Source organism: Sinocyclocheilus grahami, unplaced genomic scaffold (genome assembly GCF_001515645.1).
Source record: "Sinocyclocheilus grahami isolate Dianchi unplaced genomic scaffold, SAMN03320097.WGS_v1.1 scaffold321.1, whole genome shotgun sequence".
NCBI classification, from domain to species: domain Eukaryota; kingdom Metazoa; phylum Chordata; class Actinopteri; order Cypriniformes; family Cyprinidae; genus Sinocyclocheilus; species Sinocyclocheilus grahami.
The window spans coordinates 195,047-215,522 of NW_015505500.1; the positions used below are offsets into that span (position 1 = coordinate 195,047).

The window sequence follows — 20,476 nt, forward strand, 5'->3', positions numbered from 1 at the left end:
GCCTGTTTCTTTAAATGCAAATGAGCTGCTGCTCCCCGCCCTCTTTTCCAGAATAGAGCTGCGCCTTTACAACTGGTATCTGTTAAAAAACATCAGTTTTGATTCTGATTATCATGTTTATCGCGCTGAAATCATGCGTTTTAAACCATATGAGTTTAAACTTCAGATATACAGTTGTCTGAGCGCACACATCCGAAGCACACGGACAGAAAGCGGCTGTCACAGCATGCGAGTACTAAACTAAGTTCTCATTCACACACAAGTTTATGTTAAAAACACACATGAGTTACAAAAACAGTAGGTTATGTCTGTGAAGGTAAACAGCTGGGAAATAAATCCCATGTTTATTTTAGATCTGTGTGGCAGCAGCAATATACAGTAAATACATCAATAAATGCTCTGCTCTGTTGTCTCCTCTGAGGCTGGGACTCTAAACAGTGTTCTGTGCTCGTCTGTGAGACAGAACAGTTCGCATGTTTTGCTCAAACTTTCGCCATGGCATTAGAGCTGGTACACCGTTGTCGCTTGTGAAATCAAAATGACGGCGCAGATGGAAACTTACAGATTATGGGGCGGTAATATTATAATGGAATCCCTTTGCCACATCACCAAGGGAGCGAAATCAGACGCGCTCGTTTTCTCAGACGCTTGCAGAAAAAGGCTTACCAAAACAAAGTTACTGGGTTAATCTTTTTCACGTTTCCTTGGTTGGTAGATGCACCAGGGACCTGATTATAGCACTTAAAACCTGGAAAAGTCAGATTTTCATGATATGTCACCTTTAAGAAAATCTTTATTTTTGCTTAACCCACTGATGATAATTTTTTTCTTCTTTTAAGCATAAACTCACTTAATTTTATTTTCTGGAATTTAAGACTTAATATCTTAAGTCATTTTGCTTTTCTTGTTTAAATTTAAGAAAGTTTAGATACCGGTATTTGTACTGGAAAACAGGACAAACATACCGAATAAGAAATTATTTTGTTTTGCACTGCACATGGGGTTTGATGGTGAATAAATAAAAAATTCATTTTTAGGTCAAATTGATTTTTAAAAAGATCTAAACCCAGCCACTCAAAATGCTGTTTTTCTCCCCTAGTTTTCCAGGCAGGGAAGATACTAAAGGCACAAGCATGGGAGAGTGGGGCTTTCTCTCCAAGCTGCTGGACAAAGTGCAGTCTCACTCCACGGTCATTGGGAAAGTGTGGCTCACTGTCCTCTTTGTCTTCAGGATCATGGTTCTCGGAGCCGGGGCCGAAAAGGTGTGGAGCGATGAACAATCCAAAATGATCTGCAACACTAAGCAACCTGGTTGTACGAATGTGTGTTACGATCACACCTTTCCAATCTCCCACATTCGCTTCTGGGTACTTCAGATCATCTTTGTGTCCACGCCAACGCTTCTATACTTCGGCCACGTTCTGCATATTCTCCACAAAGATAAGAAACTGAGACATCAGACTGAAAGCCAAGAGGAAAAGCAACATCCCAAATACACCGACGATCATGGCAAAGTTATAATCAAGGGCCAGTTGTTAGGTAGTTACCTAGCCAGCTTGTTTGCTAAGATCTTGCTTGAGGCTGCTTTTATCGTAGGCCAGTATTATATTTACGGTTTCATAATGATCCCTAAGATAGAATGCTCCCAATCTCCTTGCCCTCATACGGTTGAGTGTTACATGTCTCGTCCCACTGAGAAAACCATCTTTATCATCTTCATGCTGGTGGTGTCATGTATCTCTCTGCTTCTGAACGTGATCGAGATGTTCTACCTGATGTGCCGCGGGTCAAAGAGACATCGTGGCACACAGAAGAGCACGTTCTCGCAAGGTTTAAACGGATCCAAGATGTACATTACAGGAACTTTAAAGTCTACCTAAACTTAAGGCTGAAAAGATCATGTTTGATGTTGTAAGCTTGTCCATAGCTAAATGAATGTAGGGTCTAGGTATTCAAATTCATTGTGATCATTTTGTTTTGCACAGTTTTTGTTTTGCTGTGAAATTATTATATGTATTTTGAACAATGTTTGCACCAGACTGAATGTTGATGAACATCTGCATGGTGCCGCAGGGCATTTCAGGTAATTTTATATGGACTTTATTTAACTTTAACCTTTATTAAAGTAATGTCTTGTCATATGACTTATCATTTATCTCTTCGTATAAACCTTTGTGATGCTCTATGTGTTTTACAGTAGAATTGTCATAACACACAATAGTTCATTTTGTAACTTTACATATTTTCCTCTCTGTTTGGTTAAAGCAAACCACATGTAACTATACGAGAGCAGTGTTAGTATATGACATTATTTGTTTCATAAAAGCATAGCTCATGCTAATTTTAGCACTTACACATTGTGCTTTAATCATGAAATGTTTTCATTAGTTAAAATGAATGTGTTAAAACCTTTGTAAATAACGTTACTATGCTTTTATATATATATTAAAGGATTGCTCAGCTAATGATGTGTGGGTAGACATGTAGGCCTATATCAGGAATTGTTAGTTTCCTTAATTTCAGCAAAGAATTAAAGGGGTCATATTATGTTGCTAAAAAGAACATTATTTGGTGTATTTGGTGTAATGAAATGTGTTTATGCGGTTTAAGGTTAAAAAAATACATTATTTTCCACATACTGTACATTAATGTTTCTCCTCTATGCCCCGCCTTTCTGAAACACGCCGATTAGTCGTGTCCTCTTTTGGAAGGCCAAACAATGTAGTTTCGCTTTCACAACGAAAAAGCGTCACACCGCGGCCTTAAGTGAGCAGCGGCCTAGAGTATGAGCAGAGGCTTAAGTAAGCAGAGGCGGGCGGGTTTGAGAAAGGCGCGGCCGGCGGATTCGACGAAGGAGTTGAGTTTTTTTTTATTTTTTTTATTTCATACACGTTAAAATGTAAAACCTCGACGAACCAAGGTTGGGCTTGCGGCAACCACATGTGACGACCCCGGGCTGGACTCTGCTTCGTCCACGGTGAAAGCTGATCCAGCGATCTACAGCACGAAGTTGATGTATTTCCTCAGCAACCAGCACGGATCAGCTCCAGGCATGACGAAGCGGATATCGTCCTTTTTTGGAAGGCCAAACAAAGTAGTTTCACTTTCACAACGAAACACACAGCGCCTTCACGACATGGCGGCGGCGGCAACAACAATCCTACAGCGAGAATAATACTTACACCTTCTTTCTTTGCGTGAACATTTGGGCGGCGTTATGCAAATCTTCCCACATCGTGATGTAGACATGTGGGGGCGTGTTAGAACGAGCCGTTTTAGGTAGGCGTGGTTGACTCTTAAATTTAATAAAGAATATCTCTTTGGATTTGAGACTTTAGTCTTTGCAACTTTACAGATCTTATTTATGCACTAAGAGCTTGTAACACTCCAAAGAGAAAGGAAAAATTTAAATCGCATCATATGACACCTTTAAAGGAGCATCCAAACATATCAATTGTCTCATTTACCCTCATTTTGTTCCACACCTCCCCAAATGACGATCTTAAGGTATCGTAGAAGTACTTCACACATCTCATGTGCTGTTGGAACCTAATTTGTTCTATTTGAACATGCTCATATTTTAAGGTTTTAACTCACAAATATTCAAATATGGCGTCACGTGGGAAGTCGTGGCCTAATGGTTAGAGAGTCGGACTCATAACCCAAAGGTTGTGGGTTCGAGTCTCGTACCGGCAGGGATTGTAGGTGGGGGGAGTGAATGTACAGCACTCTCTCCCACCTGCAATACCACGACTGAGGTGCCCTTGAGCAAGGCACCGAACCCCAACTGCTCCCCGGGCGCCGCAGCATAAATGGCTGCCCACTGCTCTGGGTGTGTGTTCACGGTTTGTGTGTGTTCACTGCTGTGTGTGTGCACTTTGGATGGGTAAATGCAGAGCACTAATTCTGAGTATGGGTCACCATACTTGGCCACACGTCACTTCACGTGTCATGCCAGATTTGACATTAGTAAAGCCAACACTGTTTCTCGGGTGTCTTGTTACTTGCCTAATATTTCCCTTTGGGGGTCTATGGAAGAAAGAAGCCCATATTAATGTTGACGACCTGTATTTTTTTTTCCTTTTGTATTTGGGGGAGAAATATTCCTTGATGGGAAAACTTGAAGCACAAAAATGATCAATAAAATGCACTGTAACAATGAAAACAGATTATATCGAGTACACTTTTAAGTATTTTTTTTTTTTACATTTATTTAAAAAAATATTTTTAACTTTAAAAAATAATATAACGTTATAAATGTAAAAGTACTTTTTTTTCTTTGTTTTCTAAGCACAACGGCTATAAATATTGTGTTAATCTGTCTAAAGTTTTATTTTATGCATTGAAAATGCACTGGTGCTTGAGTTTTCTGAGTTTTAAAATATTTGTAATCCTCATACGCCCTCCTGTGGTGGGAAGATGGAAAGACTTGTCCTGGTTAATATAGGACAATTTACCCAACTTGCAATATTTAGAAATGTAACTTCTCCTGCACCTTATAAACAACACGCTTGGTTGATGTTGTATTTATATTTGCACACGACATGTTAACAGTAAATATGTTTACAATAATGGCTGAATTGCTGCACTCTCAGGATCTGACTTTCAACAAGTTTTGTAATTTTTATAAGTGTAGCTTTCATTTAGTGTCCACCCACAAAAAAATCCAAAAACAAATCTGCATTTCACTTCGGGTCATTGAGCACGTACTCACACCAAGTCCAAAATCACACAAACAGATTTACATCACACCACCCTTCACATTGTCCAGCTTTGACTCGAGATGTTGCAATACATGAAACCAAGAAATGTTAAAAGTCACCTCCCATATCATCATGAGAATATGTGATGAAACTTTACATAGACCGTGCTTTTTTAAAACACAAACTCAATGTTAAAGGGAAAGCAAGTTTGCATTTTGCAAATTCGGTTTGTAAAAATATCTTGTGTAATCCAAAGCATTCAAGATGCAGTCCAAGCCCATGATCATTACATGTTATGCTGGTTTTGCTTTGTACAGTTATAGGTTCATAAAATTGTACTGTTTCAAAAAATCATTTTAATATAAATGTCTGACTGTGATACAAAAGCAAAGGAATTATTTGGATAAATGCACCTGTCAAATGAATAAATTCAAATGCAACTGTCTTCAAGTGTAAACAAGTAACATGCACGTCTGAACTTTATCCAGTTATCATGTACAGTTACACCACAGCTATTTCCTACATTCTCCACAGAAACCATAATTATGGGAGAAAATGGGAAAACAGGATTTTTTTCTTGAGGTCCTATGAAGTGGTGTTGTACGGATATGGTTGTTCCGACTGAATGAAAAACCACACAAACACCACATGAAAAGACAAATTTTGTGCTAACAATTTCCTCATCCTCACCACCCATTTATAGGTCACCCAGATCATCTTTAAAATCATAACTGAAAGATTGCTTTGTCCTGCTCAAGTGGAGTCTTATGATGCAAACCACTAAAAGAAGACTAAAAGAAGACAATCACATCATTTTCCATGGAGGTTATATGTGTCTCTATGGTCACTGTGACTGGGCTACAGGGATTTTAATTTCAAATGAGAGGTGTCTTTTGTTGTTGTCGTGCATTTCTGACTGCTAAAGTTTGTGCATCTGAAAGCACAACCATGTGTTGGAGAAGCTACTTTAAACCTGTAACTTGTCAGTCTAGCTACTCATGATTTAGTGACAACTTCAAACTTGAATAAATATCCTACATTTACATTAAATAGGCTAAATGTAAAGGAAATATTAGAATAATGCTTAATTTATACATAAATTAAGATTATACATTTATATTTGATGAATACGAATACAAAAATGACCTGAAGCGACTCGAATAGTTAGAAAAGTTAGAACGAAACAATTCAAGAGAATGAATCGGACTACATATATGACAGCGTGGGTGATTTCGGACGAACTGATAGATTAGACACAATTGTAGGCCTACTTTCCAGCGAGAGAGAAAGAGGACTGTCTAGGACGAACCGATTCACTGGAATGAATCAGACTTTCCAGCAGAGTATAGTACAGAGAGCGTGCGATTACTTCAACTCACTCTGCATTGATGCAGACTGAAGTGCTACATTAAAAACAGTAATGTTGCGTTTATTTGCACACTGCTAATTGACCCTTCGCAGGGAGTTTGATCGACAGGCGAGATGACCAATCATAATGCCGAATCTGCCATTTTTGTCCAACAAACAAACCAGACAGGAGAGTAGATTAATGACGGTGGACTTGAAATTGAAAAATGTTGTGTATTGTTGTCTTTACGCCGTTACTTTTGGTATAGTCTCAGCTTTCAAATTTTGTAATTTTTTAAAGAAATTCAAACAATAAATGCCATTTTGTGGCTTTTTAATGTGTTGTGACAGATCACTGTAGCGCCTCACGTGAAGTGATCATCTCGTCCTCTATACTAGTTGTAGCATGAAATAAACATGAATGAACATAAGAAGGTATCTTGTTTCAACTGTGCAAAGACGTCAATACACACCATTTTTCAAGTTCACTGACATTAATCTACTCTCTGGTCTGGTTTGTTTGTCAGGCAAAATTGGCAAATTCGGCGTTATGATTGGTCAGATCGCCTGTCAATCAAGTTCCCCGTGAAGGGTAATAGAGTGGGGGAACTATGACGTCAGAACCCGGAAGAGTATTTCGTCGTGGGTTCCTTCGAGATTTTCCTATGGGGTTTTTCAATTTATGAGTAAAATAAAGCCTGTGGTAAACATAACTTGACGATACTTTTACGTTTTGTTTTACAATGTAAACTGCACACACTTACAGCCCAAACGTTCTTATCTAGTCACTTATTTAAAAACATACATTTTCAAAAATGAACATAATTGCTTCAAAATTTTTGTTTTGGGTATGGATGGGTGTAATTTACGTTGTAGAACAAAACATAAAAGTATCATCAAGCTATGTTTACCACAAGCTTTATTTTACTCATAAATTGAAAAAAACCCATTATAAAACCCCATATAGGAAAATCTCGAAGGAACCCACGACGAAATACTCTTCCGGGTTCTGACGTCATAGTTCCCCCACTCTATTGTGGGGGAAAGTAGCTTGTTATAGGAAAAATTTGCTTAAATGCATTTGAACTACTGTAAAACTCTTCTGAAAAATATAGCTAGATAAGTCAGAATTGTACACTTGTCTTGCCTATACTATGTCCCTGAACTTTTAGACGACCGTCTCAACGGATGTACCAAAAAGTTCAGAGGGCAAAACCGGGGCATCGAGAAGAAAACCCCTTTCTTTCTTCCCGATGTCTGCCAGGTTTGCCCACAGCTGCCTCTCCGTTACTACCATCGCCGCCATAGATCTGCCCATAACAGAGGCAGCCTGCTTAGTAGCACGGAGAGCAAGATCCGTGGTGCGGCGCAACTCAGCCATCTCATCAGAAGAAAGGCCCTCGCCTTTATCCAGGTCTTTCAGCAGATCAGCCTGGTATGCCTGGAGCACCGCCTGACCTGCTGCTGCGTATGCCCTGCCATTCAATTTAGATGTAGCTTGAAGAGGCACGGATGGCAAGGAGGGAGTTTTGAGACGATGTCTCATCCATAGAGAGATAGCTAGCTAGCGTCTCTTCTACAGGGGGCATTCTCTCATAGCCGTTTTCGCGCATCACCTAGATATTCGCATAACTGGTATGCTGAAACCGATGGATGCGTGAGGAAAACGGCCTCTTCCATTCCTTCTCGATCTCAGTATGGAGATCAGGAAGGAAAGGAAGGCTCACCTGAGCTGGAGGGTTATGGCCAGAAAGATAACGTTCCTCGAGATGACCTTGTGATGCCACTTCCTTAGTCCGCTTCCACGGCAAGTCAAGTCTTGCCATGGCGCGATCCATAACCTCTAAGAGCTCATCATACGCAGGGCAGGAGGATTTAGAAGGCTCAGCCTCAGCTTCTTCGCTCTCTTCATCCGTTTCCTGCTCTTTCTGGGCTGGACCCAGCAGAGCACTGGCCCCTGGATCAGATGATGTTAAAGAGAGAACATCGTAAAAGTAAAAACGTAAAAGTATCATCAAGCTATGTTTACCACAAGCTTTATTTTACTCATAAATTGAAAAAACCCATTATAAAACCCCATATAGGAAAATCTCGAAGGAACCCACGACGAAATACTCTTCCGGGTTCTGACGTCATAGTTCCCCCACTCTATTGTGGGGGAAAGTAGCTTGTTATAGGATAAATTTGCTTAAATGCATTTGGACTACTGTAAAACTCTTCTGAAAAATATAGCTAGATAAGTCAGAATTGTACACTTGTCTTGCCTATACTATGTCCAAGAAAACATTCTGAAACAGCCATTTCATATAGTAATCAGATCTTCTGATTTCACCACAGAATTTCCCCCACATTAATGTTAATATTTACTTTCAGTCTATCTGATTGAAAGGATTAGCTCTTAGATTTGTATTATTTAGTTTTCAGTCAATATTATGATGAGACATCACTATATGGGGGTGGTTGAAGCTGGTAAATGGTAAGCACATGTTCCCTAAAATTTTGAGTTAGGCATAATTTGCTAATCTGATTTTATGTCAATTCCTTTTTCAGCATGAGTTGCAATAAGTGAGTCCATGATGGTACATTCCTCAATACCAGTGCTACATTTGGGCTTTAGTTAATCGGTCACTGCAAGACGATCTTATTGTCTGGGCCTGAATAAATATTTCTTTTGATTCCCAGGAGGTTTAGGTTAAATCTATGTTGCAGTTTTTCAGATCCTGAGTGTAAAAATGTTTGTTATTTATGTCCCTTAGTTAGTAAGATTACTCAGAGACTCAAGACAGGCTAAAAGTTCATCGTGAGTATGACTATCCGCAAGTCTCTCTCCCACAATTACACACAATTAAACAAGAATTACAATTCTTGAAAAATAAAACTCCTTTTTACTGACAGATTACACAAGGATTTACTTGAAACAGTTGTTACTTGAAAGAGGTTGTCAGGGTCAAGTGGTTTGTGCAGAAAATTATAAATAGGTCTATATGTTTTCCTCCATATTTCATGTATTAAATGTTGGGATTCATAAAGGCTTGTTTCAAATTAGGGAAAGTAATATGACTGGTGCTTTTTTATGATCAAAAAAGCCTTTTAAATGTTGGGTTGATTTATTATTTTTTTTTTTTTTATTAAAACTAACATCTTTAAAGGGTTCCTTATAAAATATGTCAATTTAAAACTGTAATTATCAAAACTGATGAATAAAAGTTCAATTTTGCGTGTGTGTGAAATATATATGTGACCCTGGACCACAAAACGTCTCGGGTTTACCACCAGTAAAACGTCTCGGGTTACTTATGTAACCATGGTTCCCTGAGTAGGGAACGAGACACTGCATCCTCTAGGGGTCGCTATGGGGGAACGCCTCGTCGTGACCCATGTCTGAAGCATACATTGAAAAAACACCAAATAGTATTAGTTGTAGCATTAGGGGAAATTACCATTCGGATCCATTTGTTCAGGTAAGAATATTTTGGGATTTGTTGGAGTATGTTTTTTTTTTTTTAACTGCAGTCCCAATCTTATCTTTAAACTCGTTAAATATATTTATATATAAAGTTAGAAGAATTAGAAGAATTAAATTATACATTCTTTTATATCTTTAATCTTACAAAACATTTTTTTAGAAACATCACTCAAAAGTATTAACTTTTCTTCAGATTATTGAGTCTTAAATATCAAATGTATTTAAATAAGTGAGATGAAGTTATTATTTATTCAATCAAATATATTTAAAACATTTTAAAACAGTTTTAATATCTTAAATAGAATGAGCGTTTATTTATTTATTTCTTTTTTACTGGAGTCCCCCTATCTTTATTAAATCTTACAGAAAACATTATAGAAACATCACTAAAAAGTAACTTTCTTCAAAGATTTCAGGTTTATTCAGTCAATAAACCAAAACGCCACAAAACTTGTCTTTGATTTCAGAAGAACCCGAAGAGATTTTGTTCTAAACCGTGATTATGATTTTATATTTTTATAGGGTGGCAACAAATACTCTGAGATTACAAGACAGCATTTTTTTCTCCATAAAATTATTTGGTGAGTATGAAATTTGTATAACAGATAAGATACTGTGTAAGCTCTTTCAATAAACTAGAAATATATTTGGGAAGTGAAAGCAACAGCAAAATGGTCCGTGTGCAGTAGTCTATGAAAAAATCTCAGTCGCTGTAACTGCTATTCTAGATTTGATCAAGTCTGTATTGTTGTTTTGACCTGTAATGTTCATGGTGGCCTTAAGGTGACAATTCCCATATTCCTTTGCCTTTTTGATTATAACAAGAACCTGGCTTGCTCATAACGTGGCGTTAAAAAAGTTGGGGGAAAAAAGACCTTCAAAAAATTGTTTTGATCACCATGGTTTCATATAGAAAGCAATTGTGGACACTTCCATGTAAATCCCCTGTTTATCCTCCAGGGAAGCCCTGAGCAACTGAGCAACCAATCATGGGAGACTGGGGATTCCTCTCAGCTTTACTGGACAAAGTACAGTCTCACTCCACCGTCATCGGCAAGATATGGATGAGCGTCCTCTTCATCTTCAGGATCCTGGTGCTGGGAGCAGGAGCGGAGAATGTGTGGGGTGATGAGCGATCCAACTTAGTGTGCAACACCAGGACGCCTGGTTGCGAGAACGTGTGCTATGACTGGAAGTTCCCCATCTCGCATATTCGCTTCTGGGTCATGCAGATCATCTTCGTTTCCACTCCAACTTTGGTGTATCTGGGCCACGTGGTGCACATCATCCACCAAGAGAACAAACTGAGAGAGGAGCAGAAAAGAAACCCGATGTCAAAGTCTCCAAAATATACCAACGAAAAAGGGAAGGTTGAAATCAAAGGAAGCATGCTGGGTAGTTACTTGACCCAGCTGTTTATTAAAATCATTTTTGAGGTGGCTTTCATCGTTGGACAGTATTATCTGTTTGGATTTATCATGGAGCGTAAGTTCCACTGTAAGCAGTTGCCATGTACGGTGGAGACCGAGTGTTTCGTGTCTAGACCCACAGAGAAAACCATCTTCATTATCTTCATGTTGGTGGTGGCATGCGTGTCTCTGGCCTTAAATGTTCTAGAAATCTTCTATTTGCTTTGTAAGAGGGTAAGTGGGAGAAATAAGAAATATAGGAATGTAATGTATGCTGGCGATTCCCGTTATCCTTCACCTTTTTCAGTAGAACTTGATTCTGCTCATGGAATGAGACACAATGAGTTAAACATGGCCTTTCAGAACAGGTGGGATCAAACCAAAGGCGATCAAACCAAAGGCAGCCTTGATGGAGCCAAACCTGAGGCATAGGGCAATAAGTCATTGTGGTAACATGAAATGCACATAATATATTCAACTTTATATAATCAACACAGCCTATGGAAAAAAATTAATGTTGATTGTAACTTTTACTAAATGAACACTAGATGTCGCTGTAATCTTCTTGAGTTGCACTCACTAACCCCTAACTTCTGTCACTACAAGGCCAGTGATTTTTTTTTTGTGTGCCCGAGTTACTGTATTAATTATATCGTTTTTAATGCTATTTTAGCAATGCACCACGAAATATGTTTAACCAACTTTTTCTTTTTGTGCACTAAGAATAAACATTGTAAGAGAAATACATAAATGAAGATGCATCAGTTGTTTTCTTATATAGAAGGGACATCAGGGACAAAGATATTAAATGATTAATAAATAAAACAAATCTGCAAATGCACACGCACATGATTTTATCATATTTAACACTACAAGTTTATTTATAATACATTATATTACATATAAAATATTTAAACACTAAAAGGGTTACACTTTACTTGAAGGGGTGTGCATAAGACTGACATGACACCTTCATAATCATGACATGACACATGAATATGAAAGAGGTTTTATGCATGTTTATGACAACTATCATTAAGTGTCATTCGCTCAGTTATGTCTTTTTTAATGCAAATATGACATTATTTGACCTACCCTTACCCCTAACCATAGCCCATAACAAAGACATCTCAAACAATGTCATCTTTGCATTAAAAATTACATAACTGAGTGAATGACACTTAATGACAGTTGTCATAAACATGCATAAAAAAAACCTTCATATGCATGTGTCATGTCATTATCATGAAGGTGTCATATCAGTCTTATGCACACCCCTTCAAGTAAAGTGTAACCAAAATGACTTTTAATATTTACCGAATATGTCAAATTAAAACATTCGCAGTTAACAATGATAGCCTAATATACTTTTTATATTTATATTCTTTACCTCAACATACCAAACGTTCCCTTTTAGGGACTATTCTATTCGGATAATCATACAAACGTCCTTACTTATGTACAATCACGTTAGAAATGCCATTATATTACGCTATATTTATTAATATGCTATTTATATTGTATTATGATTGTCAATTATTGTTAATAAGACAAGTTTTCGAGAGAAACATTTGCTCGTCTGAGTTGAAGAAGCTCGCCAAGCGAAGAGTGCGTGAGGAGGACCCAAAAACTCTTTCTTGTGACGGAGCCAGTCATGTGACTTTGCCAAACTTTGTGCGTCTGCTTTCCACTTTCTTCCCTCCGAGTCTCTTATAAGCAGGGAAAGTTTGACAAGTGCGCCTCAGTTTCTCCATAGTCGCTTACTTGGATTTGGTGACTGATCTTCGGAGTGACGGAGTAAGTCCCTACAGGGCTCTCCTCTCTTTACTTCTCTCCAGGTAACGTTAAGTTTTTACAGAAAGTCTTACAACTTTTCCAAACGTTTTATTTATTTATTTATTTTTCATAGCGGCACTAATATTCAGAACTGAGCAACACAATGGAAAGTTACTTTTAAAGAATTCTGATGCCTCTCGTCAGATTACAGTTTAACTTCACATTTGAGTGGGTTTAGAAGTTCATGAAATGATCGAAATCTCATATCTATGGAAATATATGGGTCAATATTTCATATTTTGTATTCACGGCTGCTGTGCAGGACACGTTCGGTGAAAAAGAGGTCATTTAATAGGCATTTCAGTAATTAAAACGAATTGAATAACAGACATTTAAAAAAAAAAAAAAAAACTTTGTGGCTGGAAAAAAAAGTTTTGAAGAAAAACGTAAACAGGGATTTAATAGGAACTAATTATAACAACAATTTGTCTCATAAAATACGATGGGAAAACAACGTTGGGTCTTTTCTTCCTTTGTTTTTAGAACTCTTAATACGGCTTTCTGGTGAAAAAACGATCTGTTTCGCCCCGCGCCGAGTAGGGGGCGCTGTTCAGTCCCTCAATACAATGTTAAGCGGCTTGACTGTGGCAGGACTTTAACCTGTAATTCCCAAACATTCCTACATTATTTTGTGCAATCAATGTAATGACAAGTTAGATTTTTATATGTTTAAATAAACGCAACAAACAGTTATTATTCTATGTACTTTACTATATAACTTTCTAAAATTCAGTAGAATTTGTTTTGCCCACTTGCTATCTAACTTTCTGGTGAAAAAACGATCTGTTTCGCCCCGCGCCGAGTAGGGGGCGCTGTTCAGTCCCTCAATACAATGTTAAGCGGCTTGACTGTGGCAGGACTTTAACCTGTAATTCCCAAACATTCCTACATTATTTTGTGCAATCAATGTAATGACAAGTTTGATTTTTATATGTTTAAATAAACGCAACAAACAGTTATTATTCTATGTACTTTACTATATAACTTTCTAAAATTCAGTAGAATTTGTTTTGCCCACTTGCTATCTATATGGACTTTTAACACTGTCATAATATACATTCCACATACCCCATTTCAACTTTTTATTAGTGACACGAGACCCACAGATTGTCCAGGATATTGAAGGGATGCTCTGCTTCATGCCTGCGCCACATGAATCAGGCAGTTCTTAAGAACTTTATAAACGGTTCCTTATGATATTTGATTTTCCATGCTGTGCAGAGGATTAATCAAAGACTTGCAGCCCAATTCTATTCAGATTTCAAGTGAATATTATTGTGCATTATTTAAACATCTCTGATGTGACTGGAGGGACCGACATCTCGCTAAATAAACAAGGATCTTTAAATTCTCCATTGTCCTAGCTGCTTAGTCATGTTTTCTTCATGGCATTTAAGACGTTTTAATCAGCAGATAATGAGTCACTTTCTGTCATGGTAGCATTTGCATGAGAAATTGTATTTCACAAAGCAAAAGACACAATGCCTGGCAGTTATCTTTAAAACCCCAAACCAAACCCCTATGTGTGTAAGCCACATGTTTGTTATCTGAGCTATCTGAGACCAGGTGTAGTTTATATTATGATAATCCTGAGGTCACTCTCATGATTATTTTCATAATAACATCCTCAGCAGGTGCTGAAACTAACACTTTCATCATGTGCTTTATGTACAGAAAAATATACTACATGTGGCCACTTGAGCCACACTTCAAAATGTATGAATTGCTTTGCATTACATAACTATGTGTGTGTGTGTGTGTGTGTGTGTGTGTCTGTGTACTTTATGCTACATTGTGGGGACCAAATGTTTTTTGTAAGGGGTAGGTTTAGGGTTGGGTTAGGGGATAAAAAATATTGTTTGGTGTGTATAAAAGTAATAGAAGTCTATGGAAAGTCCCCACAATTCACAGAAACAAACGCACGCGCGTGTGTGTGTGTGTGTGTGTGTTAAAATACGATGGGAAAACAACGTTGGGTCTTTTCTTCCTTTGTTTTTAGAACTCTTAATACGACTTTCTGGTGAAAAAACGATCTGTTTCGCCCCGCGCCGAGTAGGGGGCGCTGTTCAGTCCCTCAATACAATGTTAAGCGGCTTGACTGTGGCAGGACTTTAACCTGTAATTCCCAAACATTCCTACATTATTTTGTGCAATCAATGTAATGACAAGTTAGATTTTTATATGTTTAAATAAACGCAACAAACAGTTATTATTCTATGTACTTTACTATATAACTTTCTAAAATTCAGTAGAATTTGTTTTGCCCACTTGCTATCTATATGGACTTTTAACACTGTCATAATATACATTCCACATACCCCATTTCAACTTTTTATTAGTGACACGAGACCCACAGATTGTCCAGGATATTGAAGGGATGCTCTGCTTCATGCCTGCGCCACATGAATCAGGCAGTTCTTAAGAACTTTATAAACGGTTCCTTATGATATTTGATTTTCCATGCTGTGCAGAGGATTAATCAAAGACTTGCAGCCCAATTCTATTCAGATTTCAAGTGAATATTATTGTGCATTATTTAAACATCTCTGATGTGACTGGAGGGACCGACATCTCGCTAAATAAACAAGGATCTTTAAATTCTCCATTGTCCTAGCTGCTTAGTCATGTTTTCTTCATGGCATTTAAGACGTTTTAATCAGCAGATAATGAGTCACTTTCTGTCATGGTAGCATTTGCATGAGAAATTGTATTTCACAAAGCAAAAGACACAATGCCTGGCAGTTATCTTTAAAACCCCAAACCAAACCCCTATGTGTGTAAGCCACATGTTTGTTATCTGAGCTATCTGAGACCAGGTGTAGTTTATATTATGATAATCCTGAGGTCACTCTCATGATTATTTTCATAATAACATCCTCAGCAGGTGCTGAAACTAACACTTTCATCATGTGCTTTATGTACAGAAAAATATACTACATGTGGCCACTTGAGCCACACTTCAAAATGTATGAATTGCTTTGCATTACATAACTATGTGTGTGTGTGTGTGTGTGTGTGTGTGTCTGTGTACTTTATGCTACATTGTGGGGACCAAATGTTTTTTGTAAGGGGTAGGTTTAGGGTTGGGTTAGGGGATAAAAAATATTGTTTGGTGTGTATAAAAGTAATAGAAGTCTATGGAAAGTCCCCACAATTCACAGAAACAAACGCACGCGCGTGTGTGTGTGTGTGTGTGTGTATATACTAATATGACATCCACTAAAAGTGATGGACTGTTTGATTAAAAATGACAGAAAAAAAATTAAAAGTGAAGTATTATCCGTTCAGACATATCACTTTGATGTTTTGCATCTAATGTGATGATATTCAGACATATAAGTGTCACTGAAGTGTCCCAAAAGTGTCTAAATACATTTTATTACATCTCAGCTTTCTATTTTCAGCTAGAACTCCCTCAAGATGGGTGACTGGAGTGCGTTGGGAAGACTTCTTGACAAGGTGCAGGCCTACTCCACGGCCGGAGGGAAAATCTGGCTCTCTGTGCTCTTCATCTTCCGGATCCTAGTTCTGGGAACGGCAGTGGAGTCGGCCTGGGGTGACGAGCAGTCAGCTTTCAAGTGCAATACCCAGCAGCCCGGTTGTGACAACGTCTGCTACGACAAATCGTTTCCTATCTCGCACGTGCGCTTCTGGGTGCTTCAGATCATCTTTGTGTCCACGCCTACGCTCCTGTACCTGGCGCACGTTTTCTACCTGATGCGCAAGGAGGAGAAGCTCAACCGCAGGGAGGAGGAGCTGAAGGCCGTGCAGAACGACGGTGGTGACGTCGAGCTCCATCTCAAGAAGATCGAGCTCAAGAAGTTCAAGCACGGCCTGGAGGAGCACGGCAAGGTGAAGATGAAGGGTGCCCTGCTGCGCACCTACATCGTCAGCATCCTTTTCAAGTCCATCTTTGAGGTGGGCTTCCTGTTGCTCCAGTGGTACATCTACGGCTTCAGCCTGTCCGCCGTGTACACGTGTGAGCGTTCGCCTTGTCCCCATCAGGTGGACTGTTTCCTCTCCCGCCCCACGGAGAAGACCATCTTCATTATCTTCATGCTGGTGGTTTCGCTCGTGTCACTTTTGCTCAACATCATCGAGCTCGTCTACGTGCTCTTCAAACGGATCAAGGACCGCGTGAAAGGCCGCCAAAACCAGTTCCCCACCGGCACCCTGAGCCCCACGCCGAAGGAACTGTCCACGACCAAATACGCCTACTACAACGGCTGCTCCTCGCCGACCGCGCCGCTCTCGCCAATGTCGCCTCCGGGCTACAAGCTAGCCACCGGCGAGCGGACCAACTCTTGTCGCAATTACAACAAGCAGGCCAACGAGCAGAACTGGGCCAACTACAGCACCGAACAGAACCGTTTGGGCCAGAACGGCAGCACCATCTCCAACTCGCACGCTCAGGCCTTCGACTACCCTGACGACACTCACGAGCACAAGAAACTGACACCGGGCCACGAGCTGCAGCCGCTGGCGTTGATAGACGCTCGGCCGTGCAGCCGCGCCAGCAGCCGAATGAGCAGTCGAGCGAGGCCTGACGACCTGGACGTCTAGCTGTGTCGACTTGGTGCCATGTCACGACACTAGAGGACTGACCCAGGCAATGAGACACACTCATTTCCTGTACTGAGGGGGCAGGGCTTCATCCGCACAAGTTCCTCACTCTAGTCGATAAAGAGACATAAAATTACTCACACTGCTGGAGGTACTATTCATTAATAATGATGTTGAAACTAGCAGCACTAACATGTCCTAACAACCGAACAGCCAGGGGGGACTCGAAGCGGCACAAACGGGGCCAAACCTGGCGCGTCTCTCAATTCTGCCCACCAAAATATGCCTTGGTCATGTGATTGATTTTGTTGTGCTTGTTAGTATTGGGTTTATTAAAATGCCACACAACGATTCCATTTGAACAAGTTGCACTCTTACAGTAGGTGTAGATTTGTGTTTTAACCCCCCTACAGTCGATCCCGGTTATTACGTCACATGACCTCAAATCTACATTGTCCAACAGGGTGTTTGCAGTCACGAATTAATATTTATTTATTCATAACCATTAACAGGATATCCCACCACTAGATGAAGATTGACTACTACTCAAGGTCATGTCTACATAATTAATACCATCCAAGTGCATATTTATTGACAATAATCCAAATTTCAACAATACATTCATCAGCAAATATGTTTTTTTTATTAATCACAGTGGACTGTCATTTTCCTGATAAACTTTGAATTTATGTGGTGTTGGTTTTTGTTATTTGATGATATTTGTTGCTTTTTTGGGTGGTGGTATGAAACAGAAATGTCTATTTGTGGACTGAGCTGCTGTACCAACTGTTACACGGCTTGATTTTCTTTTCCGCATTTTGATTTTTACTGAAATTGTCTTTAATAGTGTGCGAGAAAAAGGCTTTGTTTTTGTTCTCTTTTTTTAAAAATGCCATTTTATTTTCCTTTTTGTTTCTTTTGGGAGGACAGACTGAATGAACAAGTTTTGAATTAGAATGAGTAGAATTAATGTCTTACCTTTGGAGTGAATGACCTTTTTAACTCAATGTAATCATTGCTGCTTGAGAGATAGAGTTTTAGTACTGTAAATCAAGCTAACTATGTCACAAATGTGAGTTTTTTGTTTTTCTAGATGACTGCTTTTTAGAGCTGGACTAATATTTAGTCAGTTATATTAAGAGATATATGCCAGCGTAGCTCCACAACTACCAAACACTAGTAGATGAAATTTCATTATGGACATTTTTTGTTTTGGTTTTTCAAATTGTGCATCATAGTATATTGGTACTCATTTGCAGAGACTCATGGATTTTTCAGCTACAATGGTGTTTGCACTGAGATTTTGGCTAGGGTGTTATTTGATGCAAAAATGACTAAAAGATCTCTGTTATGCACGTAACTAATTTATTTTACAACACACTATGAGGCATATAATCGCTACACTTAAACAGTGCTCTCACAGAATCCTTGGGTTTGGGATGTTGAGTGGCTAAGGCAAGATTTTGCATCTGGTAAAAAGTGCAAATTGGGTTTTAAATCAGAACAAAACTGATGTAATGTCATTCCATGGGAATCCACTGTTGTACGTTGTGCATGACAGTGGAAAAACCGAGCAATCAAACAAAAAAGGACATTAATCAAATCTGTGAAAAGCAATTGAACCAATAAAGATTTTTTCTTTGCCATTTTGTATTGGTGTCTCAGTCAAACTCTTTTATTCGACCACACTAATGCTCAAACTCTGGTGCCAGTATCTAAAGAAGTCTGGTGCAGGCTTTTTATCCAAGAGAATTAGCCCTACACAAACCACCGTGTTTAAACAGCCAATAGAGACAAACGCAGTGTAAAGGCCAAGATCCGTCTACGCCAAGACCAACTTGCAAACCAAAAGACTGATAAGTTTTTACATGTATGTTTTAAATTGCCCCAAAAGAAACTTTCAAAATTTCATCATATAAAAAGATTCAGTGCCTTTTCTCTTATCCAAGTTTCCTATTTAACCTTTCCACAAAGCTAAATAAAACCATATGCCTGGGCCGAGTCTGTGGACCACATGTGGCTAGAGCAGAAGAATGTAAAAAAAGCAGGAGACTTTGATCTAGAGCTAATTAATGCAGATCTTTTTAAACCAGATTTATCACACAATGCTATTGCATATACCAGAGGCCAAACTGATCAATTCTGCAGTTTTTCATCAAGACAAGATAAAAGAAAAGTATCAGCTGGTGCAAAAAAAAAAAAAGGTCTTGAAGCCCAGTGTCTTATAAACACATATATTATCATAAAAAAAATTTAAAACACTATAAAACACCAATATTGTGAAATATTATTACAATTTTAAATAACAGTTTTCTATTTTTAAAATGTAATTTATTCCTGTGATGGCAATGCTGAATTTTCAGCATCAATATTCCAGTCTTCAATGGCACATGATCCTTCAGAAATCATTATAATTTGCTGATTTGCTGCTAAAGAAAAAATTCTTATTATTATCCATGTTGAAAACAGTTGTGCTGCTTAATACTTTTGTGGAAACCATAATTTAAAAAAAAAATCTTTATTGAATAGAAAGTTCAAACAGCTTTATTTAAAAGGGAAAACTTTTGTAATGTTATAAATGCCTTTACTTTTACTTTTGATCAATGTAATACATCTTTGCTGAATAAAAGTATTACTTTAAATGTATAAATAAATTCTCACTGACCCCAATTTTTTTTAATGGTAGCTTATATGTATGTGTGTGTATATATATATATATATATATATATATACATCTTTGCTGAATAAAAGTATTAATTTAAATGTATAAATAAATTCTCACTGACCCCAATTTTTTTAATGGTAGCTTATATGTATGTGTGTGTGTATATATATATATATATATATATATATATATATATATATATAATTTTTTTTTTTCTCCATTTACACAATTTATGCTGTGTCACCATTAGTACCACAAAATATTTCAACAATAAAACAGAATGGACGTCAGAGAAACCGTTCAAGGGATGGGCAAACATGTCTGAGGTACAGTTTTTTTCATAGAAGATGGGGACGTAAGTAAAGAGAGTCAAACTCCATATACAGCAGGCATGTGCCCACAGACTACTGGAAACCTCGATGTGTGAGCTACAATTCCTGTGCCCATACTGCCACCCAGACCACAACTCCTGGGTGGTGCTGGGAAT

The 20,476-nt window shown here is 38.4% G+C and overlaps 3 protein-coding genes across 4 annotated transcripts in view; all 3 read left to right on the top strand.

Annotated features, from left to right (window-relative positions):
* LOC107602175 (gap junction Cx32.2 protein-like) overlaps positions 1–2,553 on the top strand; it is a 6,248-nt gene extending 3,695 nt beyond the window's left edge. The window contains exon 2 of the mRNA XM_016294604.1: positions 1,100–2,553. Within this exon, the coding sequence (XP_016150090.1) occupies positions 1,134–1,880 (747 nt within the window). The 5' untranslated portion in view covers positions 1,100–1,133 and the 3' untranslated portion in view covers positions 1,881–2,553. The remainder of the gene's footprint in view (positions 1–1,099) is intronic.
* A 6,905-nt stretch (positions 2,554–9,458) lies between these two features.
* LOC107602176 (gap junction Cx32.2 protein-like) lies at positions 9,459–11,686 on the top strand. The gene is made up of 3 exons (XM_016294605.1): positions 9,459–9,511; positions 10,039–10,097; positions 10,477–11,686. The coding sequence occupies exon 3, from the start codon at positions 10,506–10,508 to the stop codon at positions 11,355–11,357; it is 852 nt and encodes a 283-aa protein (XP_016150091.1). The 5' UTR covers positions 9,459–9,511; positions 10,039–10,097; positions 10,477–10,505; the 3' UTR covers positions 11,358–11,686.
* A 926-nt stretch (positions 11,687–12,612) lies between these two features.
* Positions 12,613–18,967, top strand: LOC107602186 (gap junction alpha-1 protein). 2 transcript variants are annotated; one of them, XM_016294614.1, is made up of 2 exons: positions 12,613–12,763; positions 16,166–18,967. In XM_016294614.1, the coding sequence occupies exon 2, from the start codon at positions 16,182–16,184 to the stop codon at positions 17,322–17,324; it is 1,143 nt and encodes a 380-aa protein (XP_016150100.1). In that variant the 5' UTR covers positions 12,613–12,763; positions 16,166–16,181; the 3' UTR covers positions 17,325–18,967. The 2 variants fall into 2 exon arrangements, with proteins under 2 accessions (XP_016150100.1, XP_016150101.1); XM_016294615.1 differs by having other exon boundaries at positions 16,170–18,967.
* The last annotated feature ends 1,509 nt before the right edge of the window (positions 18,968–20,476 follow it).

Excerpts from the sequence above, each read along its gene's own strand:
- LOC107602186 (XM_016294614.1), top strand. The coding sequence starts at position 16,182 with ATGGGTGACTGGAGTGCGTTGGGAAGACTTCTTGACAAGGTGCAGGCC.
- LOC107602176 (XM_016294605.1), top strand. The coding sequence starts at position 10,506 with ATGGGAGACTGGGGATTCCTCTCAGCTTTACTGGACAAAGTACAGTCT.